This window comes from Enhydra lutris, unplaced genomic scaffold (assembly GCF_002288905.1).
Source record: "Enhydra lutris kenyoni isolate GAN:26980312 unplaced genomic scaffold, ASM228890v2 scaffoldscaffold10, whole genome shotgun sequence".
NCBI classification, from domain to species: domain Eukaryota; kingdom Metazoa; phylum Chordata; class Mammalia; order Carnivora; family Mustelidae; genus Enhydra; species Enhydra lutris.
In genome coordinates this window covers 20,537,777-20,562,589 of record NW_019154094.1, presented here as the reverse complement: position 1 = coordinate 20,562,589, position 24,813 = coordinate 20,537,777, and the positions used below count along the sequence as shown (strand labels likewise).

The 24,813-nt window shown below is 43.8% G+C and overlaps 1 protein-coding gene across 1 annotated transcript; it reads right to left on the bottom strand.

Annotated features, from left to right (window-relative positions):
* Nucleotides 1–10,907: 10,907 nt before the first annotated feature.
* Nucleotides 10,908–24,584, bottom strand: LOC111144370 (sentan, cilia apical structure protein). Its single transcript, XM_022498644.1, has 4 exons — nucleotides 24,475–24,584; nucleotides 22,211–22,245; nucleotides 15,216–15,355; nucleotides 10,908–11,094 (listed from the first exon to the last, which is right to left on the bottom strand). The coding sequence occupies exons 1-4, from the start codon at nucleotides 24,582–24,584 to the stop codon at nucleotides 10,936–10,938; spliced, it is 444 nt and encodes a 147-aa protein (XP_022354352.1). The 3' UTR covers nucleotides 10,908–10,935.
* Nucleotides 24,585–24,813: the final 229 nt, after the last annotated feature.

The window sequence follows — 24,813 nt, the reverse complement described above, 5'->3', positions numbered from 1 at the left end:
AGGAACAAGGCATTGAATGTGTACATTAACACAGGGACCGCAGGCAACCCAGAAGGGAGGGCCAGCAACTGCTTTCCAGAAGAAACAATGTGGAAGCTCAGTCTGGAGTTGAGAAGAAATTAGCTCAGTGAAGGTGGAGGGGTGCACTGGGCAGTAGGAACAGCATTTACAAAAACTTCAAGATGCAGAGCTGGCTTTCTATATCCCATCACATTTCCAGTAGTGCCTTGTCCACTGGCCTGCATTTTGATGTTTCTGGCTAGATTCCAGAAGCAGGCTCCAAATCCTTCAGCTTTCTTGCAGTCCATCCTTCCCACTTGGGTCAGGCCTCCCACCTTCAGCTGCATCTCCAATCGCATCACAGCTCTGTTCAGACATATCGAGGCTGTCCACATTTTATCTGTAATCTACCTTTGTGATTTAGGTCCTACTACACGTTCCATGCCCTCTCTGCACATTATTCTTCTAGTGTCTTAGGCCTGGCTTCTGTGCCTTTGGTTGAGCTCTTCCTGTCGCCTGCACTGTCCTCGTCCCTACATAGCTGTGTTAGTCAGGGTCCCAGCACACATGATACACTCAGACTCAGTGGCTGAGAAAAATTAAAGAAGAAAACTATTTTCATAGATGTGTGCAATGTTTAGAGAAACCAGCATGGGGCAGTATAGTACTCACAGCCTTCCATCACCACCTCCAGCCAGAAGGATCAGGAGATGGAAAGATGACTAGATACCGAGGCCATCCAGCTCAGGCTTTTCCACCCTTCTATCACCTATAAGATCATGGGTGTCAGCCAACCAGAAGCCAGAGGCAAAAGTGGTGCAGACGCAACTCGTGCAGGTCAGCCTTCTCAGACTTGAGCAGGGTAGAAGGGAGTGCTGAGAAGACCCAGAGGGATAAACAGAGAATAAGCACAAACACCTTCCCCTACTTCTACCACTCGTCTCAGCCTTTTCAAAATTAGATCCACGAATCAAGATCCAACACAAACGCCGACTCATCCAGGATTCCTCCTTCCTGAGCCACTCAGTGCCCTGCAGCAAGAAGTACTTTTCCTCAACCCTGAACGTGCCCAGTACCTTCTCAGGATCCCTACCATTGCACTGCTCATTTTGCACCTTACTCCCTCGTGACTTCTATGCTTATGTCTTAGGTTGGGGTCTCTCAAAGCAGACCCCGAAATGAGAATTTGTGTCAGGGTTACCTCAGGAAATGTTCTCAGGAAGAACTGGTAGGGAGGCTGGAAGAAGAAAGGAACCCTCGCCAAGCTAGGGTATGACTCAGTGCTGTGTGGGAGGTCCAGGCTTGGTACACATCTGCCCTTGGAGTTGACTCCATCAGGGGCAGGTAGCAGCCTAGAGTGACTCCCACACCAGCCAACCACTGGTCAGGGACTTCTAGTTCTCTGAGCTCACAGGCAAAGTGGCTCTGGTAGCCTGTTGTCAGAGGCTGACAGAGGGATGTAGATGCTGGCTGGTGAATGCAGACATTCATTGGGGTCTGACATGGACAAAAATGGTGAAGGAATTAAAAGAGTGGGGGAGGGGCAGCACTGATAGTTCTGAGTATTGTGTATGTTATTATGAGTTATGAGTGTATGTTATTACTCACATCTCCTCTCCCTTCTTAGATAGTCAGCTTCTCTAGGGTGAGGACTGGAGTCATCTCTGTAAAACCCTATGTATCTTTGTAACATCAATGTCGAGCAGCAAGGCCGGCTCTGTGGGTGTGTGACTTAGGCAGCTGCGTGGCTCTCAGAAGGACCCCCTGCTCGGTGTAATGTTCTACTGTCACCATTTTGAAATTTTTACTAATTGCTGAACAAGAGTTCCACCTTTCTATTTTGCACTGGGCCCCACAAATTATATAGCTGGTCCTGCCTAGCACGGAGTGGGCATTTGATATGTGTTTTGTGAATGAAGGAAGGACATCTGGCATCCATGAGACTGTCAGGAAATGTAGCCTAATGGATGTATGAGAAGGAACTGTTGTCTTTATGTCTTCAGGTGCAAAAAATAAAGAAGGTGGTGTAGGGTCTTGCCATCTGACCCCCAGCTACTGCTTCCCCCAGTCTTCACACCTCTCTAGGCCCCTAGTGAGGTGTGGGTAGGACTTGTTTACTTCAAGTCGCTATTTATTTTTCTCTTCTCCGGAAAATTTTTGGCATCAGGCAGCCTCAGGGTAACACTATTTTTATTTCCCCAGCAGAATAATTAAATTTAGGTTCAGTTGCTCTTCCCTAGCAGAGAGACTGTGGACAAAATTGGATGAAGAGGCTGCTGCAAAATGCTGGTCAGGAAGTGTTCCAGGGAGACTGCACACCTTGATCTGGAACACATTTGCTGTGGATCCACGGGGGGGGGGGGGGGGGGGGGGGCAAAGGCTTTGCTAAGATCAGTCAGCCAGACCTGTCTGCTCTGTAGGGCCACCACAAACATATCTTAGAATTGCAGAACCGGTTGGAGCTGGAGGAATGATCATCTGGACCAGGGATCAGCAAATTATAGCTCCCAGGCCCAATCTGGCCCAATGCCCAAATTTGCAAATAAAGTTTTATTGGAACACAGCCACTGCCATTCACTCTCGAATTGGCTATGGCTGCTTTCACGATACAACAACAAAACTGAGCTGTTGTGACAGAAACTGGATAGCATGTGAAACTGATAATATTTATTATCTGGCCCTTTATAGACAAAGTTTGTTGAGCTTTGACCTAGACAAGAAGCCCTCAAAGAGTGTTACGTCAACACTGATAGTCCTTTAGGATTATTCTAATGGCCTGGAATCAAGTCTTCCTTTCCCACTTAACTTGAAGTTGAGCTCAGTTTTGTATTGAAATCTTTCTTTTACTGCCATAACTCAAAGAAAATGAGTCAAAAATAGGGAGAATTGATAGAGACCCATGGTCTCATTGGCCACTCCTCGTCTTGAGTCCCATCACACAGAATGATAGCCTTTCCCTGCATTTACCACACATGTTCTTGCTTTCTCATATGTGCTGCTCCTCTTCTTGGAAGAAAGGGCCTGTTTTATCCTCTCTACTTCGTGATTTCCAATTATGAATCATCTTCTAAAGGATTCCACAAAATGCCTAGAATCATCACTAGGCAGATTACCCAAGACATCCGCAAATAATTCTTGAAGTCTCATCATATGCAAAATAGTGTTCTTGGTGCTAGGTATCGGGGGGAGGGGTTTTCTCAGTCCGGAGACCTCCCCAAAGGAGACCCTAATTGAACAAGGACTGGTGTGCAGGAAGCTTATAGACAGGCAATCCCAGGACACAGAAGTGAGGAAATTAGGAAAGTGAATTAAAGCAAGGAGAAAGGACAATAAAGATGTGTCCTTGGGTAGATGACCACTGTGGGTAACTCAAGAACGGGGTTCCTTCTGTAGGACTTGTCTCATAATCATTGGGTGGGAAGACTGGAGGATACAGCCATAGACGTCCCCTGACTGTTGACTGAGAGTTGTCCCTGAGGTTTGAACTCTGCCACATGCTCTAGTTTCCCCTGTCTGCTACAGAGCAAACTCCTAGGGCTCCAGGAAAGAGAGGCATGTGTACCTGAGGTGAGAAGTTGTCAGTGGGCTGGAAATAGACTCCTGAGATTATAGGTGAACTCAGGTGTGCTGAGAAGATATGGGCTGAGTATCAGCATTATCTGCTACAGGGTAACATTCCAAATATTTAACTTGGGGTGGGGTGGTGGGGGGGTGCCTGAGTGGCTCAGTTGGTTAAGCAGCTTGACTCTTGGTTTCAGCTCAGGTCATGATCTCAGGGTCCTGGGATCGAGCCCTGCCCAGGGCTCTGTGCTCAGCGGGGAGTCTGCTTCAGGATTCTCTCTCTCCTTCTGCTCCTCTCTCATATAAATGAATAAATTAAAAAAAAAAAAAATTAAACCGGTACAGCGCAAGCACAGACTCTTCAGAACAGATTCTGGTTGTGAACATGTCCGTGAGTGCAAGCCATCCGCCATCCTAAAGGTGCACACAGGAAGAAGAATCTGAGTTTTTAGGCAGAGCTGCTCCAGGAACAACTGGTGGGATTTGAATGACTTGCTCTTCTTCCAGCACTTTTAGCGGCAGCCCCAAATGACTCAGAACAGTTGAAATGAAGATCAGAGTTGGTTTTATTTGTGGCCTCAGGCCGCAGATGAAAGCCTCTCAGCCCAATTACCCTCTCCACCTTAATTTAAAAAGGATTCCAAGAGTCAAGAAACCTCAGTTCACTCACACATGGTCACCTCAGAGATTAGAAATGATTTTCATTCTTCCCCTCTCTTCCCATCCAGGCTTCAGAGAAGGGGGTTGGTGGCAGGAAATCTAGCGGGAAGAACGCACCAGCCCCGTTACTATGCAACATAATGTCTTCCTATTCCACGCGTGCTTTTCACAGGAATCAAAGCCTTTTTCTTGAAGACCGAAGTGTCAGAAAAATTGAAGTTCCTTTAGAAACCTCCTTGTGGTTCACCTTTCCCCACTTTTAATTTCGTTATTGATTTTCATTAAGCCCTTCAGAGGCCCCCAGTACCTACAGCTTTTTTTCCTTCAAAAAGAGATTTTCAGAAAGCAGCCAGTGTGCAGGCTGATAGGGATGCGGCATTCTTGCAGCCAAATACGCCTTTGCCCTGACTCTGAGGCCTCTGTCGTTCCTGGTAAAAGGCCCATAAATTTCCCAGGGTTCATCTGCCCCACCTCGGGCTTCACATCTGTTTGAGGTCAAAGTATACCCTTAAGAAGGACAAAATACTTGAATGAGAAGCAGAAGAAGCTGGTGAAGTTACTTTGCATATAAAGATAAATCATTGAATTCTGGAATTACAAATAAACACATGCCTTAAAAAAAAATGGCGGGGCTGGTCTGAGGTCCACAAATCAGTAAGACGCAGAAGCGGTGATCACGTGGTTCTGCTTCCAGATAATCACAGCTGGTGGGTGGTTCCAAGTTCTGGGCTCCTCTTTTTTTTTTTTTTTTTTTAAGATTTTATTTATTTATTTGACAGAGAGATCACAAGTAGTCAGAGAGGCAGTCAGAGAGAGAGGAGGAAGCAGGCCCCCTGCTGAGCAGAGAGCCCGATGCGGGGCTCAATCCCAGGACCCTGAGATCATGACCCGAGCTGAAGGCAGAGGCTTTAACCCACTGAGCCACCCAGGTGCCCCTGGGCTCCTCTGTCTTAAGGGATCGTCCGCTCTCTGTGGGCTTGACTGGCTCTTACCAATAGGGACATTTCAGGGTCTGTGCCTTTGATCTCGACTGCTTATTTGCCGGTTCTCAGCTAAACCAGAGTGAGCGCCATCTTTAACTCTAAATCTTCATTCTCACCAATATTTAAAGTGAGCACAGTCTTTGTTGTAATAAGACCCAGCTCACCCATCCAACATTAGAGAGCACTGTGTTTTTTTGTTTTTTGGGTTTTTTTTGTTTTTTTTTCCAGTATGACATTGACCTGCATCAAGGACTCGTTAATTCATGTATCTGTTCCTTCAAGGTTCACCAAGTAGCTACTATGCTCTACGTGCTGTTCTGGTGTTCAGGATACTATAGAAGACAGGCCGGGCTCCTGCTTTTAGAGATCTGACAGGCCAGAAAATGGCCACATGAATTGTGGGTTTATGTGGCACTTACAAAACATGTATAAAGCATATGTACCTGTTTTTAACCTTAAAAACATGGACAAAACATCTGCTTTTTTGTTCTTTTCTCTCTCTCTCTCTTTTTTTCTCTAGGACATCTTTGGCTCACTGACATGGTAGCCCTCCATGTCATGAGCTTTGCCACCGATGGCCAAGGTCAAAAGGTAGCAAAGAGAAGAGAAAGAGACAGATTTTTCAATAATTAAAATTTGTCTGTCTGCTCACTGGCACCTTGTTATAATTTATAATTTTCTTTTTAAAAATTCTTGGTTTGCACAAAAGACTATCAGAATGGGAAAGAACTTGAGGCAACACCTGGTCACAGTGCCCTTTTTCACTAAGGGAGAACCTGAGGACCAGAGAGGAGGGGAGCGGCAGCAGGACGAGGAGGGACACTCATGACTGTGACCCCACATCAGCATTTCCACCACGGTCCCTGGCATGTGGTAGGGAATCTTCCCACTGTTGGGAAGAAACCCTTCCCTCCTCCCTTGGCCTCCCACTTGTCATTTGCACATTGTTCAAGGAAGACCATCATGCAGTGTGCACGGATGCAAAAATTCCATTTCCTTCCTCCAAAGGAAGAAGTCCCTGAGGGGCACCTGGGTGGCTCAGTGGGTTAAAGCCTCTGCCTTCAGCTCAGGTCATGATCCCAGGGTCCTGGGATCGAGCCCCGCATCGGGCTCTCTGCTCCGCAGGGAGCCTACTTCCTCCTCTCTCTCTCTGCCTGCCTCTCTGCCCACTTGTGATCTCTGTCTGTCAAATAAATAAATAAAATATTTAAAAAAAAAAAAAAAAGAAGTCCCTGAAAAATTAAACCTAGAAGACATAGGGAGGCAAGGAAAAACATGCTGTATTGTTACTGCTTCTCTGCTTTAGCTCTTATTGAGTCCGTTTGGGTTCCGGAGCAATGCAAGGCAGCTGTGGCTGTTTCCTCTTCCTTCTTCCCTTGGAGGAGAGTTTGTTGTAATCGGGTACGACCCTCAATCATGGAGATGCTCTTCGTGAATTCCCACTTTTGTGATCATAGAAAGGAGTTGGACCGTGGCACAACACAGGCGTGGGGTGCGATCCTGCCCCTTATTGCTGTGGGACCCAAAGTAACTTGCTTGACCTCTTCAATTTCATTCTCTTGTGTGAGATGGAGATGATCGTGCCAGTATCTCACAGGTGTTTAGGGGATTAGGTAAGGGACCATACGGCTGTGCTTGGGTGTAATAGATGCTCTGTTGGGGGCAGCCGCTGGTAAGAATGATAGCAATTTGTCTAGAATGAGAGCAAGCAGAAAAGAAGACGCCTGGGTGGCTCAGTGGGTTAGGCCTCTGCCTTCGGCTCAGGTGGTGATCTCGGGGTCCTGGGATCGAGCCCCGCATCAGGCTCCCTGCTCAGCGGGGAGCCTGCTTCCCCCTCTCTCTCTGCCTGCCTCTCTGCCTACTTGTGATCTCTGTCTGTCAAATAAATAAATAAAATCTTTAAAAAAGAGAGAGAGAGAGGAAAAAAAAAAAAAAAAGAAGAAGACGCATGTGTTCAGGCTGCCTTCGTATCCCTGAAGGACTCATGTGACTCTCAGTCTCAGTCAGACTCTCCCAAATTGCAATTGGAGAAAACACGAGGCTCCGTCAAAAAATGGGGAGGGCTTTCTCAGAGCCACACAGCTGGTGGTGGCCGAGCTTGGATGAGAGTCCGGGTTCTCTGTCTGTCCGGTCCACTTGTCTGGGTCAATAATTTCTCTAGGGACAGAGCCCTCCCAATAACACAGTCTGAACCCCCACACAGAGTGGGGGAAATCAAGACCACCGGAAGCCTCTCTTTAGGTATAGTTGTCAGCAAATGACTGGGAAAAAACATCAGCGCCTTCACCGTTCCTTACATTCGGAATTGTGGCTCAGATATTGAAAACTTGTAACAAGATTGCATGGTATTCCTCAAGTGTGCTGTGGGTGGGGGGTGAGGAGAGAAATGCCCAGACCCACTTTCCATCACGACACTTTCCAGATTTGTACCCCCAGAGAATCAAAGAGAGGTGTGAGTCCATGTGGCCTGGAATGGAATTAGAGGAAAGGAGAATGGCACGATAAATATTTCAGGCCCGAATTCTCTGGGTCACGGTCTCCCCCGTCCATGGGCAGGGCCACCCTTTTTGGGTTCAGCAGACTGGTCTCCCCAAGAGCGCTCATTAGCTCTACTGACGCTGAAGGTCAGCTGATGAGCATGACTCCTGCTGGTTTTCTTCCAGCCCTTTTCCCCCTTCTTACAAAGGACTATTTAAAGCACCATTCCTGATCTCATACTTGGACCCATTTTTAGACACTAGAATAAAGAAAATTATGGGTTCTAGGACTGGGTATGTTTCTGTCACACTCACCAAATTGCAAGGGTACTTGCAGCTCTCGGATAGGAATATTTTAACTATATTTAATCACAGGAAAACTTCCCAGGGAGGCTCAGGTTAGCTCCTTTCATACAGTGACAATGCAAGAAAGGTTTCACTTAGAATAACAAATGAGATAATTCCGTCAAGACACTTTTCCTGAGCCCATACCTGAGAAGCAAATAACATTATCTTCTAGTCCAAGTTATAGATTTTGATTTAGAGCTTTTTGTTAATTTCGCCTGTCAATCATGTCTTCCCCAACCCCTCCCTTCTTTCTTTGAGAACGTGCCCATATTCTTTGCAAAGACTCCGTTCCCACAGTCCCTGCTTGCGTGGGCGTGTAATTTGCTTCTCAAAATGCAGGCAACTAGATCAAAAGTCCCTACTCAAACGCAGACAATCAGATTCCCTCTCTTGGGGATTGCGATTGGGTTTCTGAGCTGCTACGGAGTGTCTGTTGAGCATTTAGAGAGAGAGGTGAGATTAGCAATGGGGACATTGTATTTGCTCTTGTGCCAAGAAGCAGAAAGAACTGGTCAAGAGACGGAGATAAAAAGGGGGATAGAGATAGGCATAGAAATGAGAATGAGGGAGCATGGGTAGGGGGAAGGGAGGTTGAGAATGCAGAATAATGACAGATGTAGACAGACGCAGAGACAAGAAACCAATTAATCTAAGAGAAACTAAGCACAAAATCTTGGCCTTGCTTTCTATTACTGTTTCCAGTATTTTGTGCACATTAATTGCATTCTCTGACCTTTCATTTCATTATATGCCCCTGTGATAAACACAAGCCTTCCTTTGTGTGTGTGTCTATGTATGTCTGGGTGATGGAATGGGTTTTGTTCCTTGCAATCAAGAAATCCCAAGACAGATTTGCGTTCATCACCTCACCTCCAATGAATGACCAGTAACATTCAAGATGGTACCTCTGTCTTCAGAGTAGAACTCGTGGTTCTGGGACTAACACCAGGAAGGGAGGGAGGCCTTTACGATCTAGTGTCTTCTCATCATGCTCTTTGATTTCTCTAAGTGCTTCACGTGCTCTGGCTCTGTTTTCATTCTTTGCATCGAGCTAAAATAGATTCTATAATTGATATCCTCCTTAGAGGAGCGTGACTTTCCATCTGGGGTGGATTTTCAAAAATTCTTACTTGGATCCCAGAAGGTTGGAACGGCTCCAAGATTCCTCATCACACCATTGGCCAGCACGTCTTTTTCCCTTCTCTGAAAGGTGTGAATTTGACCTTCTCATTGGTCACCAAAACTGCCATATTCAGCTACTTGTGACTAGGATACAAAGGGCTTTGAGGCAGAGCAGCCCACAGAGTTCTATTTGAGGGATGCCAAATGGTTCCCCAGGACCCAGCTGGTGCCTCTTTCTTGCACCATGCCTGAAATGTGCACAGTTATTTCTGTTGAATTATAATATTATTGCTAACGATGAAGTCTAATATTAAAACAAAATTAGCAATGCCCACAGAGAGGACAGAAAACTCTCAAACTTGCCAGGTATGTGACTTTGGGAAAATCAAAACCTCTCAGTTTCCTCATCTATAAGATCATAATACTAATACCTACCTCAGAGGGTTGTTATGGGGGTTAAATGAGTTATTATTTGTAAAGCCCCTAAAAGGGTGCCTGACACTTAGCATGAGTCCTGTTGAACACTTGCACTTCCTCTTAAAATGGTGATAGAAGGTAACGTCTGGAGCTTTTTCTTACACTTAGAATGTCTGAGGTTTGAAAAGTGGAAAGGGCCAAGGGATTGGGTCTTGGTGGGTTGGGAACACTACAGGATGAGACCAAGGGTCAAGGTCTGCCTCCTGAAAGGGGTTCTTCACATATGTATGTGAGGCTTACAGTGTTGAGCTAGGAAGAAAAGGCAAAATAAGGGGGAGGGATTTTGGAAGTTATAGTAATTTTAAATGAGTAAATGTCTTTGTGGAAGTCTGCCTCGAAGTCTCAGGCACTGATGTGTGTGTATTCAAAGTCAGGAACACAGGCATGGACATAGGGGATGTGTGTCCTTGAAACACATCCGCTTTTAGAAGATACTTTCAGAAAGTTGTTGGTTGGCAACAAAGTCTTGGCAGACATTGCGAGGATATTGGGGTGTTTTGGTTTTAAGTCGTGGTTATTTAGGTATAATTCACATACAGTAAAATTCATCCTTTTTACTTAGTATACGGTTCTAAGAGTTTGACAAATGTGTACAGTCATGTCGCCACCACCACAATCAAGATATAAAACATTGCCATTCCTCCTGAAAGTTCTTTCGTGCCCGTTTGTGAACAACTTCACTTCCCTCCCACGGTTTTGGCAACCACTAATCTCTCCCGCCTCTGGGTAGTTTTGCCTTTTGCAGAATGTCAATAAAGTTTCTCTGACCTTTGAGCCCATGTCAGGTAATGATCTCTTCTAGTATCCTAATGCCCTTATCATGGTTATGGTTATACTGTATTTGCAATTGGCTAATACAGTGTTAAATGTCCATCTCTTCTGCTAGACTTCTGTAATCATGTCTGAGGGTACAGATTATATAGCTAGTTCATTACGTATCTTCAGCAGTACCATCAGGTAGACGCTCAACAAACATCAGTTAATAAATGAATGAATGAGTAAGTCAATGACTATAAGGAAAGTGTTCTAAGTCTCTCTTGACTAAGCAAAAGCAATTTGATATTCAGTGGTATCAAATCTATCCTATTGTAAAGGACCCAGACACTGTACTATGTAAACATCCTGCAGAGTATGCACGGACTTTTGGAGTTGCATTGGATCCAAATATTAGCAATCAGAACCATCCCAGGCCTTTCCAAATTCATGATCAGAAGGCTCAATTAATTAAAAATAAAACAGAAAAAAATCCTTAAACATTTAACACTGTCTACTACCATTATTTTGTTTAACTGCACATTTAAAACTATTTAATTCACGATTTTTACACTCCATATATTTTGCAGCAAATCTGAAATTACAGTGAGGCTTAAAAGCAAAATCATGAAATCCTCAAAATCAAGCTTATTTTCAGTGTGCTTGTCGAGTTCAGAAAGGAGGTCTTGGTATTTGAGCTTGGTTTCTTGTCCCTGTGAGAATAAAGAAGAAGTCAAAACCAAATTCATTTTGCCACATTGGTTTTACAGAAAACAAGCAATAAGCAACATATTATTAACATGTTTTTGTAACATGTTATTAATAATGTCATGTCAAGTTGTTATTAGTGCTACTAGTTGAGCATTGTGTTATATCTTTTCATAGGTTATTTCACTGAATTTCTGTAGTGACCTCATTGAAAACACTATTATTATCCCCATTTTACAGATGGACACCAGAGATTCAGTGAGAATTGAGTAACTTGCCCCAACCTAGGCATCTATGGAGCCCAAATTCATAGTCTTAACTTTCTGATCCTGGGGCCCACACTTTTAACTGCTAAGCTATCTGCCTCTCTAGAAACAGATACGTTATGTTTTCAGAATTTCAAAATATAATCTGTTTTTTTTAAATATAATCTCTGTTATGGGAAGTATTCATTCTGTGTTGCACTGAACAATAAAATTGTCCAGAAATACGAAATAAAAATGCTAATAGAAAATCTGTGCTTTGCAAAATTGTTCAGCTTTTAGTTTGATCATAAATCACCCCCAAGTCCACAGTCCTCATAAATAGATTGAAGGAAAAACACATGAGTAGTACAGACACGGAGAGGCTTTTTAGTTTCCAACCACAGCTTGTGAAATATCTTCCCAAGCGGCATTAAAAACATTAGGGTCATTTGATTCTCTGTTATTCTGAGCGATGTTTGCATTTAGTTCAACCCCAAATGCTCACCCATGTGCTAGCTGTAAAAAGCCATCACAGCAATAACTAAGGCCCTTTAGGAATGATGATACATTCCTCTTACAGGCTAGACCATCCTTGTTTCCCTGGGCTCTTGCTTCTCTCAGGAGGTCTCACCTAACCATGAGGGCAAGAGGATCTTCCCCTGCCTCTCTGCGGGACAGCTCAGTGCTATTTTGAAAGGGTCAGATCCAAGGCAGAGATAGGATTACTTACCAGTGGAATGGCACACTGCTCAAATGTCAGAGGTGGCTGTAGATATCTCTTTCTCTTTAAAAATTAATTATTTGTCTGAAGGAGGGAGGGCAAGCACAAGCCGGGGGAGAGGGAGAGAATCTTCAAACAGACTCCCTGATAATGTGGACCCACCACGGGGCTCCATCCCAGGGCACTGAGATCACAACCTGAGCCACAGTTGGAGGCTAAATGGACAGGATCACGCAGGTGTGCCAGATCTCTCTTTGTCCCCCCGCATTTTGAAAGAGCACAGGAGCTGACCCAGGTCCAGGCCCTCTTGGGGCCTGACCAGCCATCTTGTTCTGTTTCTTCTTCCTCCTCCTCCTCTTCACCTTCTTCTTCTGAAGATTTATTTATTTATTTGGAAGTGAGAAAGTGTGCACTTGCACGAGTGGGAGAGAAGGCAGAAGGAGAGAATATCCAGGCAGACTCCTGCTGAACAGAGAGCCCAAGCTGGGGCTCGACTCGTAAGCCATTAGATCAAGACCTGAGCCAACTCCAAGAGTCCCCAGCTTAACCAACTGAGACACCCAGAAGCCTCTTGTTTTTGTGTCTTCTTAATAGTGCATTTAAATGCTCAGTTTTATTATAAATGACTGACTATAGAAGGTCAAGATCCCCCAAATTATGTTAGGCTTGTAAGAAAGGAGACGTTCCCTCAGAACCCAGGCCTTAGCCAAAAGATCCATCTCTATTCACCAGCATAGAGATAACTATATCTAGAGATATCCCCACTCCACATGGGGATGCCGGAGAAAGCCCAGTTAGGAACCAAGGAGCCGCCATCTTAGGCGTGGACTCGGGTACCCCGCCTGCCTTAAGGAATCTCACAGCGCTGGGTGCTGGGTCCCGGGTAGCATTCTGACATTACTCCGTGTTTCCTCTGTGCAAAGTGAAGCTTATCGCCATTAATACTGAGAATGCCCCTGAGTTCCCTGGAGTGCCTGCTACTTTCCTCTCCCTTCTCACCAACTACTTCCTAGCCTCCCTGTGCAGAGTGAGAAGCAGTCTGTACAGGGTTAGGTTCTGTCTCTGGGTTCAGGCATCCATGGGGGTCTAGGAAGTATCCACACACATAAGGGGGACGACTGGACATCAGGATGACCCTCCACTAGGTGCTCCTTTTCATGCTGGTTAGAAGCTCTCTGAAGAACTGCCTAGCCGTCAGCTAGGAGGCCTTTTTCTCTCTGGAATTTGTCATTTCTCTAGGCCTCTGATGCAGGCAAATGTTATAGGATTTACTCACCCACGCCTTCCTTAAAGACTCCCTAGAACTTTCTACCACTTGTCAAATTCTGCCTGATCTGGCTGAAAAAGTCTTTCTTTAAAAAAAAAAATCAAAGAATAATACAAATGATACTTATTCTTCTTGTAAAGGAAAATGTGTGTCCTTTGACCTACATCACTTCACTCCCCCCTCCCAGCCCCCCAGCCCCTGGCAACCACCGTTCTAGTCGGTTTCAATGAAATTGGGTTAAAAAAAAAAAAAATCACTTATTCGTGGATCCAAAACCAAGGTTGATTTCTCATACAGTGTTTTAAAATAATCGAAGATTCACAGGATGTTGTCCCCTTGACCCAGCTTTCTCCCAGTGGATGACACCCAATATAACTGTCATATACAAAACCCATTACATTTATATTTTAATGCAATTATAATACCTATCTTTTTAATAACTCAGAACACACATAGCACCTTAGAGACTGCTTTAAGTTTTTTCTTACTCTCCCTACCCAAAAATATTGATGAACTAGACTCTGCGCGAGCCCCTCTTTTCTTCTTACACATTTCCCCAAGGCCAGCATTTCCCAAAGTATGCTTGTAGAATATAACTTAGTTTTAGGTGATGCAGGAATAAATATTAAATACAAGTTAATAGTCATCTATTCTTTTATTACCTTCCACTTTTACCCACTGAATTAACATTTACAATAGCACTAACGTATTCCTATAAATTTAATTAAGTGGAGAGTTAAAGAAAAAGTTCCAAGTGAATTATCATACAAGCTATAGGCAGATAGGGGGAAATACTGAAGGTGGTATTCAAGGGACTGAAGGTTGGGGAATATGCCTGTAGGTAATTTAGGTCTGTGGCTCTTTATCTACTGCTAACTCTGACTTCCCTATTGCCAACACAAATCTCTATTCTGATCGCCCAAGTCATATGTCCTGTTGCTGTCCTTCTCCTCTGGCATGTTTCATGGACATCTTAAAATTGACACATTCTAATGGAACTCATCACCTCTCCCCCCACCCCACCTCACCTCAAATCTACTTAATCTCCCAATCGTTATCTTCTCTGGGAATAAGGCCACCACCCCCTTCTTCCCAAGGTCAGAAAGTGGAATGTCATCATTTGCTTCTCCTGTCCTTCAACCCTACAGCCAATCAGTTATCAGATCCCGTTCATTCCACCTTCCAGATGTCTCTCCTGTTCACCCCCTTAGTCCCAACCATCCTTGTCCTTGGTTTGGATGCTTCCTCACACTCTCTCTTTGTTCTTTCCCCATCCCAACCCCAGTTCCATCTGCAGGTGGTGTAACTTCTTAGTCCTGGACTTAGAGACTGTGCCTGGCTTCCTTCTGCCCTCAGGTGGTGCCTCTGTAATTTGGCTTCTGTCTACCTCCTCAGCCTATCTCCTAGTGCTTCCTACTTTCCTCTCCCTTCTCACCAACTACTTCCCAGCCCTCCCAGGTCTTCGACCTGCCTTACAGGCTTTGCATATACCATTCCCTCTGCGTGGCATGCTATCATTCTCAGCTCTCACCCACCTCCCTGGCATTACTAACTCTTGCTCATTCTTCAGATCTCAGCTATACCTTTGTTTTCCAGGAGAGCTTCTTGGACTGACTGCTCCAAGATGGTCCCTCTATTTTACTCTTTCAGTGCATGCTCTCCTGTTTCATGGTTATTTGAATATTTCTTATTTCTTTTTCAGCATGTTTCTCTGCTCTGCAGGATTGTTAGATTGCTGGGTTGTCCATTGCATTAACTCCAGTGCTCAGCTCACTTCCTGGCAAATGGTAGGTCTTCATTAAATATTTGTTCAATAAAAGAACGTGATTGCTGGCTCTTGGGCCCGCCATGATGGTGTGGTCCCTGCTTCTTCATGCCTGTTAATTCACTTACCTCTGTGAAATTCCTAAATTGAGTTTGCAGCAAATTTTTGGCAACAGCTTTTCCAAGTTTCCCATCGGGGTCAGAAGAGTTTCTGAAGATCAGTGCGATAGTGGCAATGGCTTTTTCCAGATCTGAGCCCTTCTTCAGAGCTGTAAGGGAAGAAGTGATGTTGTCTAGGTTAGGAATGACTCTTCCCCAGACATGAGGTTATATTTTCCAAGGGAACCCGGAGGCATAGGATTCGAAGATGTGTGTCAATGCGGCCCTGTACTTGGATTCTTTGCCCTCTATCAGGGAGTGGGTTATAGGAACGTCTGGCCCTGGATCTTTAAACAAGGGAAACAAAACTTTCTTCAGGGGGCACCTGGGCAGCTCAGTGGGTTAAGCCTCTGCCTTTGGCTCTGGTCGTGATCTCATTGTCCTGGGATCAAGCCCCGCATGGGGCTCTCTGCTCAGCAGGGGTCCTGCTTCCCCCTCTCTCTCTGCCTGCCTCTCCGCCTACTTGTGATCTCTGTCTGTCAAATAAATAAATAAAAATCTAAAAAAAGAAAACAAAAAAACACTTTCTTCAGGGACAATAAGAATCAGTAGAATCAGGATGGGATTTCCCACCATTTTGTCATGTGACCTTGAGAAAACACCTCACCTCTCTCAGTGTTGGTTTGCTGATCTATAAAATATTTAAAGGGTACCTACTATGTGCTAGGCTCAGTCTCTAGCATTGAGGGTGCCACATTGAGTAAGAGAAGGTCCTGCTCTTGTGGAATTTACATTCTATCTATGTCAATCAAAGCGTCACCTCCCATCAGTGTGATAAAGGAGGATTACATCCAAAGCAGGTTCTTTACTATCAAGATGGACAAGGGAAGCCCTTTGACTCAGCCTAGGACATAGTGATTTCCCAGCTAGTCTCTCTGGTTTAAACTCCTTGAAAGGGTGGTGCTAACTCATTCCTCTGCAGTGGGTAGTACCCAGTGAACACTGAGAACTGCACAAGGTACAGTGGAGAAAATTCATGTGTTCTCTATCCTCTTAGGCCCTACCACATCCTATATTATAGAACTTTTCACATATTACAGTTATTGCATTTTTAATAGTCTTTCTTCTTAACTCAGAGGCAAGCTCCATGAGGTCAGGGATCTTACCTTTCTTTCTCCCTGTATTCCCAGGGGCACAAATCCCTGCTATGTAGTAAGTGCTTGTACATGCTGTCTAATGAATGAAGAAGAAGAACAGAAAAAAAAAAAACCAAAATCTTATGGCTTTTAGCCTGGGTCATGTGTAACAATTGTTGATACAAAGAATGATGATCAGACAGGATAACACAACTTTTGTATTGAACCCTTACTACACTTCTGACATTTTCCTAAGGGACTCAGCACCCAGAAGTGACACAACCAGATGGGGTCTCGCCCTCTTACAATCTACTTTACAATCTAGAGAGATAATAAGCAATAATCAAGAAGAGAATATGTATATATTTGTTTTTACATATATTCAATAATTATTTGTCCATATATATATATATATATATAATACATATTTACAGCTTGTGATGTATGAGCAAAGGAGGCACAGAGACAGAAAAAATAAAATAAATATATCTGGGATGAAAACTACTTAGGTAGCTGGTCTTGGAGGTCTCTGAGACTACACGAACACGTACGCTAAAACCTAATGGATGAAAAGGATCCTGCCCTATAAATCATTGGTTGGGGAAAGTCAGGTTGGGAGTAGGACTGTGCCAGATGTCCCAGGCTCAGGGAGCAGAAGACGTGAAGGCTCAGATCAGAAGGAGTCTGGCATGTTGTGGGGGCTGGTAGGAGACAGCTGTGGTGGGAACCGAGAAGGATGTCTGATTAGGAAAGAAGGTGGGACTGGCCCATGCAGAATTTACAGCCCCTGGAAAGGAATCGGACTTTCCTTTGAAAATATTTTCTTCTACTCTGTCCATTGTTGGGTTTTTTAATATTTTCAATTGAGATCCTTTGTACGGGAAATAGTTTCTAATTTTTTATGAAGTCTGATTTACCGATTTTTTTCCTCTTATGAAAGATTTATCCCACGTGAAATGAGAAGTTTTATAATCTTAGGGCCTACGTTTAAATCCATGGTCCACGCTGAGTTCATTTTTGTAGCAGGTGTGAGATTTAGGTAGAGGTTCATTTTTTTTTTTTTTTTTAAGATGGATGACGATCTGCTCCTCTATCAGTTGTTAAAAATAGTATCTTTCCTCTCTCTTTGTCAAAAATCAGTTGGGCATCTTTGTATAGGTCAGTCACTGGGTTCCCTATTCTGTTCTATCGATCTGTGCATCTGACCCTCTCTCAGCGGTCTGCTGTTTTGATTCCTATAGCCATATCGTAAACAATAACATGGGGGACGGTGAGTCCCCCATTTTCTCCTTTTTCAAAACAATTTTAGCTACTCTAGGCCTTTTTCCTTTCTGTGTATCTATAGGACTCACAATAAACCTTAAGAAAAATTTGAGGAGAATTGATACGTTTGCTATGCCGACTTTTCCAGTTCAGGCATAGTACGTATCTCCATCATCTACCACTTTACAGATGGCGGGAGGATGTGATCTTGCTGAGGACACACTACTACTGAGTGGCAGAGCCTGAATTGGAATCCATGTGGAAAACATAAACCTCATGAAGATAGTTTTTTTGTTTTTTGGGTGTTTTTTTTTTTTTTTTTTTTTGCATGTCTTCTATTCTGTGGAACCTGCGATATTTAGAATAATGCCTGGCACATGGCAGGTGCTTCACATATATTTGTGCAATGAATGTCTGCAAACCTGTGTTCTCATCTTCTTCCTCCCTGATTTCCTTCCTAGTTTCTGCTCCTCACTGCCAATGTCTTGAGCCTGACCTTTCCTACTTCCGTCTGCTTGTCCAGTGGAGCCTCGAGCTCCAGCCTCAGAACATTCCCTGCTTCTCTGGATTTGATTTTTAGTTCTTTCTCCCCCATCCTTAACCTCCTCTTCCTCCTCCTCCCTTCCTCTCTGCCACATCCACGAAACCCACAGTTAGAATTTTTTTTCCATTTTATTTTATTTTATTTCTTTTCAATGTTCCAGTGTTCATTGTTTATGCACCACACCCAGTGCTCCATGCAATACAGGCTCACACAACCCCCAACCCCCTCTCCTCCAAAACCCTCAGTTTGTTTCTCAGAGTCCGCAGTCTCTCATGCTTCGTCTCCCCCTCCGATATCCCCCAACTCACTTCTCCTCTCCATCTCCCAATGTCTTCCATGTTATTCCTTATGCTCCACAAGTAAGTGAAACCATATGATACTTGACTCTCTCTGCTTGACTTATTTCACTCAGCATAATCTCCTCTAGTCCCATCCATGTCCCACAGCTCGAATTGAGATTCTCAGTTACCCAGCACTTTGCTGCCCATCAGTAATCCCAGGAAATGAGCATATTCTTCTAGCTTGTGTCTACCTGCCTTCCCTGGAGTGTGTGTGTGTGTGTGTTTGAGGCGGTGGGATGCAATAAGGTGGTAACCTTGAATTTAAGTGGCTGAAGAATTAGCTCTATTTATTCTGTCTTTAGGAAACCCGTTGCTTAGAGGAAATAGCTTAATGCTTCAAGAGGTAAATATTCCTTCGTAATTCCGGCCAGTTAATTTATTAATTAATAACCAAGAGTAACTTGGGAAGGCTCAGAGGGGCTGCCATGATCTTGTTTTGTTTTTGAGACATCGCTTTGGCCATGGCATGGGTGCAAAGAAGCCCGAAGAAGGACCTGAGGAACCTGGCACACCGCCCTGGGGCATCTACAACATGGAGAGCAGCCCCGTATGAGCTGCTCGACTGGGTCACGGGGACAGTGACCTCGTGATCTCCAGCCTCTGCCTTTCTGGCGAGGAAGGGGTATGTTTGCAAGCCATAAGCGAGCCTGCAAATGATGACAGACACCTTCCTTGTTTACTGGGTGCCAGATGCTTTTCCAACATAATTTTATTTAATGCTTAGTAAAACTCATAGAGTTAGGCACTATTTGTGTCTCAGTTTTACATATGGGAAATTGACACATGGAGAGATTAGGAGTTTTAAGGTCACATTGCTCAAAAGAGGCAGATGAAGGATTTGAAAGTCTGTGTGACTTCAAAGTCCATAGAGAGACCTGCTGGTTTGGAGTCTCTCTTTGTAAGGTCATCTCCACAGAGGCTGTGGGATCCAGACATTGTCCAGACCCTCCCCCACACTCCCAGAAGTTCAGGTCCCTCTGCAATCTAGATGGGAGCCTCCATCTGGGCAAGCCAACTCCTCTTCCTTCTCTGTCATTCTTTTAACCCCAGCAGGCATTTTTTCCCTGACTATGAAACAGCATATGTTCATGGTACAAATTGAACTAGAAAATACTACAAATAAAGGATAACGAGGTGCTCTTGGTTGTCCTACCAACATTCATGATAGTTTGCAGAGGTGTTTTGGTTTCCTGTTTTTATGGTCGGGTTCTTCCCTTAATAAACTCAGCATGTTGCCTTTTAATTCCTGCCCTGTCTCCCTCACGGAGTTGTGAGCAAATATGTGAAAGCATATTGTAAAGGGCTAAGTCCTATTAAAAACCCAAGGGGTTGATGTTTCTCTTTCGGCATCTTTTATCAGCTGTCTTGCCTCTGGAAGGGGCGTGTGAGAGAGGGTGTTAAATGGGGCACTTCGTGGTGGCCTCTCCTGCTGTTTCCTACCTCACTTTTCATGTTTTAATAATACTAAACTGTGTGTAGTCCCTTTACTCCGTTCTCCCAGCAAGTATTTTTTGGCAAATACTTATTACCAGGCTCTGTCCTAGTTCTGGGGATGGAACAGTGAGCAGTATCAAGAAAGCAATTCTTAATTTGGTGTTTGCGTTCTAGAAGACAATTGAAATGAACGATTACAGACCTAGTATTCTACATGCTAGCCATTCTCCCATAGGATGCACAGGATTTGAGTCACTGAACTCTTAACACCAAGCTTCCGAGGTGGGTTTGCACATCTTCACCACTTTGCAGATAAGGACACAGAGGCTCACAAAGGTAAGTAGCTTGTTCAAGGTCACACAGCCAGGCTGGTGCCTCACTATGAGGCACACTGCCTCTCTGTACTGTTTCTCAGGCAATGCATTCTGTAGGACTCTTTCCCAAACCCCCAGAATGGGAAACGGGTTCCTCCTTTGTGTTTCTCTACTTCCCCAAACACAGACTTATCATAACCCTCACACCAAAACATAGCTGATCCATCTGAATTTCCTTCTAGATCAGAGCTGCCCAAAAGAAATGTCACATGAGCCATAAAGATAATCTAATCTTACCAGCAGCCACGTTAAAAGGGTGAAAAGAAACATACAAAATCATTTTCATAACCCAGTTTATGTAACCCAATGGATCAGAAATACTGTCGTTTCAACATGCGATCAATCTAATCAAATTATTGAGATATGTTGTAGTTATCTCTATGCTCATTTCCCGGCCCTGGTGTGTTACACACCTCAGTGTATGTGTGTTAAATTGAGATGGTTGGAACATTGGAGCCATCCTCTGCCTCTTTCCCCTTACCTGCCTTGGAACATGGCGCTGAGCTCTAAACGTTAGATCTAGCGAAATTCCTGACACTTCAGAGTCATAGAAACCAACTCTTGGTGTGGCAAGGTGTCAGAATCACCTCGTTTTAGAAATTTTCCTAATATTAGTTATCTTTGCAAATGAAGAAATAAAGACCCGCCTGAGAGAAGCAGTTTGTCCAAATTCACATCGGTAGTACATGGCAGGGCAGAAAATCAGGTCTCTGTTCTTTTCTCTCTAGGTCAGTAGTTTCCCCAACACGCTAATGCTTCTCAAACTTCCCTGCTACAAAACTGTCTTGGAGGCTAGAGGCAAATATGTACTCATCCCTTGTTCCCACCCTAAAGAGATCAAGGGCACAGGACCAAGCAGCCAGCAGAGAAAATGGGAGTTCATATTGACCTCTATTCCATGCTCTATCCGTGTCTTATTTCAATGGATAACATTTAAAACTACTTGTCATTGAATAAAACACATTCTGGGAAGATGAACCATGTTTATCCTGTGTTTTTTCAAGGCATGGGAGTAAATGTGGTCCAACGGTCCAGGGTAGGGAGTCTGGTGCTGGGAATGGGTGTGTGTGTGTGTGTGTGTTTAGGGGCAGTGAAGGTGATGCAGAGAGTTACAACCCCTCTCAACCTCTTAGAAGGGATAAGTTGTATTAGCCATGTGGTGAGATATTTATCAAAAGTATCCAAAATTGTGTAAATTATAAAACAGAAATCACTGTTTTCTTATTGTGACAGTATAAAAATAATAGTTTCATCATGATGGAAATTTATTTCAGTAAAAACACAGAGTCTCCTTTGGAGACATTGGCCAGCCATCCAGGAAGAAAAACAATTGCAACATAGTAACTACCCATTTGTGCTTCTTACTCTGTAAATATTTTAAAGCCACAGATTTTGGAATTAGATCATGATCCAAGTATAGGGGCGGTCTTTTTCTTATATTGTTCTTTCTATGGCAATATTATTAGCTCGAAAAATATTTTACTTATAACATAGAATTTTGACGGCAAATATTTACGTTTTGAGAGTTGACCACACTGTGTTCTCACTCCATCAACAGAGGCAGTCGGGGGTTGATTGCATTCTGAGTCCAGCGACCATTCATGACTTAGATATTGATGGTCTTGCTATGGACAGCCTGAGGATGCTGCCCGTAGAGAAGCAGCTGGGCACGTGGGAAGCACCCTGAATTAGGGGTCGGAGGACCCAGGCTCTCCTCTGAGCTTGGCCTCGCATGGACTAAGTTTGGATAAACTCAGTCCTGTCACTGGACCTCAGTTCTCAAGTCTTTAAAAAGAACATGATGAATATTTGATGATGTACCCACAAGTTCTCTCACATCTCTGGCATTCTTTGATGTCCTGTTGTTTTTAATTCTCCGTGCACTGTCCTGGCAGAGGAGAAATACGTACATCGCAGTCACCCTGTGTCTTACCTTCTATTGAAGCCAGTTGTTTCGATATTGAAACGCTGCCAACAAAATGAAAGAAACATAATGATTTTGGAGTGTGGGTATTCATCTCTGCGTCTAAAGTAAAGCAATGCAGGGACACCTGGCTGGCTCAGTTTTTACAGGTGGGACTTCTGATTTCGGCTCAGGTCATGATCTCAAGGTTCACGAGGTTAAGCCCCATGTCGGGCACTGCGCTTAGTGCAGAGTCAGCTCGGGATTCTCTGTCTCCCTCTCCCTCTGCCCCTCTCCCTGCTCACACATGCTATTAGATAATTAATCAGTTAATTAAACAAATCTTTTAAAAAATAAAATAAAGCTGTACAATGATTTAAAAATTCATTTATTTCCAGTAAATCTTCAGCGAACCTTCTAGTGGAACATCATTTGTCTTTCAAACCCCTTTTTCTCCTTGCCACGTAGAAAAGTAGTGCTCAAGTGTGTCTAGCCCACTAGACAGCCTAGGCTTCCTTGCATTTATGTCACTCTGGACTAAAGACCCCCCAATGGAAAAGGAGTAGAAAAGTGTGGTCACCTTCCATATAAGCTCTTCTCTGTTCTTTCCCATTTCCACATGACTAACATAGAAATTATCCAGGACTCTTTGGAAGCCACGTGTTAAAACCACAAGCATCACTGACATCCTGGGTCCCTACAAGGCTACATGGAGTAAATCGGCCATAGATCTGGAACCCTGGCTCCATACTGTCACACAAAAAGTAAAAAATAAATAAATCAATAACTTCTTGTGTCGTAAAACACTAAGGATTTGAAGTTTATTTATTTGTTCTAGTAGCTTAGCCTACCTGAGAATCTAGGTTCTGAGCTGGAGGGTGGGAATGCATCTGTTCTTGCACTCTTGGGGCTTAGAAATCTAGTGCAGCAAACAGATTATAAGGAGGCAATTCAATACAGAGCAATGGCATGGTCAGATTTGCATTTGGGAAAGTTATTTCCCCTGATGTAGCAGAAAGAAATTGGATAAGGGGCCAGATGGGAGGCAGGAAGATGTATCTTGATCCCTCACAAACTGCAAATCAAAGTTTGCTTGATATCTCAACCCACGATGTCTGGAATGGTTTTTGAGAAAGCCAGTAAGAACAGTAGTACTGGGTTACATCTTTGACAATTCCTTAAAGGAAACTTTTGGGTTTCAGTTCTGGATTTGGCATGAACTAATCAAAACCTCATCACCTCGGTGGGGCGGGGCCCGGGGAGGGGGCTCATTTTTCTTATTGTGAAATTAGGAAGCTGAACTCTATAATATTTTTTAAAGATTTGTTTATTTTTATTTGAGTGAAAGAGAGAGCAGGGGATGGGGTAGAGGGAGAGGGAGAGAGAGTCTCAAGCAGACCCCACACTGAGTGTGGGGCTCCACGCAGGGCTCTATGCAGGGCTCACTCTCACAACCCCGAGATCAGCTGAGCTGAAACTAAACATTGGATGCTCAACCAATGGCACCACCCAGGCATCCCGAGGACTCTATGTTATTTTAGGTCTTTTATGGTCTCCTTGGTGAGTTTCCCTGGTGAGTTTTCCAGAAACCAAGTTTCTAGAAAAAAGGGTTCTGGAAACTAAAGACCAAGTTTTTCCTTGGTGAGTTTTCTAGAAACTCTGCACCATTATTATCTTCTTTATACAATGTGGCATCTTTTCACTTTGTCTACAGTGCACCTGCAACATGGCTTGTATAACTTTCTTTTTTTCTTCTTTTTTTTTCTGCCCTTGTTATACTCTATTGCCATAATCTCCATTAGTCTGCGAGGCCTTTGAGAACATGAGCTATGCAATTTATCTCAAAACCTTCCCTACCAGGTAGAGTACTACCTAGCACTTGGTAGGCGCTCAAGAAAGTTTTTTGAACTACAGTACATCTCCTAATAACATTACATGAGAAAGAATATTTTTAATTTATTAGCTATAATGTGACACAGTTGAATGATACGAAATAGTTTCCTCTGTCGTGGATCGTCTGAAAGAATTTGTGTACAGTTAAAAATCCTTGCTAATTTTGATATATAGATGTTTCTCAAGAGGGAGTCAAAGATATTTGCGTGAATTGTATCATCTTTTCAGTTTGCCATCAAAGCTGCCCATTTGTTCCCTTTGTTTTTCCAATTCAGCTTAACGCTGGATTGAGATGAGTACTAAGCACCAAACTTGCCATCAGGTGGGCAAGAACTCTTTGGAAATGCACCTGCAAGCTTAAACGAAACTCAGTAAAGGAGAGCCACCCATGTGCCACTGACCTTTTGGGCATTTTCCTAGGTGCTAAAGTAGATGTTGGGGCTGCAGAAAGACCGGGGTCCCCTTCCAAGTGGAGTGCCTGGTCCCGGCTACTGTGCATACAGCCACACATACTCTGGTCGCCTGTTGTGTGTTGGTTTTTCCTAAGCAACGGTCACTTACCCACTGTTACTATTGTTGTTCCCTCCATGACAACTATATAAGGTAATTTCAGAAGAGCTTTTAGCTAGTGTTATTGTTTGTGGACATTAAACCATTCATGCATTCAGCAAATATTTGAGCAAGGTGCTGAAGACGCAACAGTGAGCAAAATCAGACATAGGCCCTGATCTCAGACAACT

Bases quoted from the DNA above. Each gene is read 5' to 3' on its own strand.
- LOC111144370 (XM_022498644.1), bottom strand. From the start codon at position 24,584: ATGTGTGGCTGTATGCACAGTAGCCGGGACCAGGCACTCCACTTGGAA. The intron at 22,246-24,474 runs GTCAGTGGCACA...TTTTGTTGGCAG, and splicing joins CCTAGGAAAATGCCCAAAAG to CGTTTCAATATCGAAACAAC. The intron at 15,356-22,210 runs GTAAGACACAGG...CTTCCCTTACAG, and splicing joins ACAACTGGCTTCAATAGAAG to CTCTGAAGAAGGGCTCAGAT.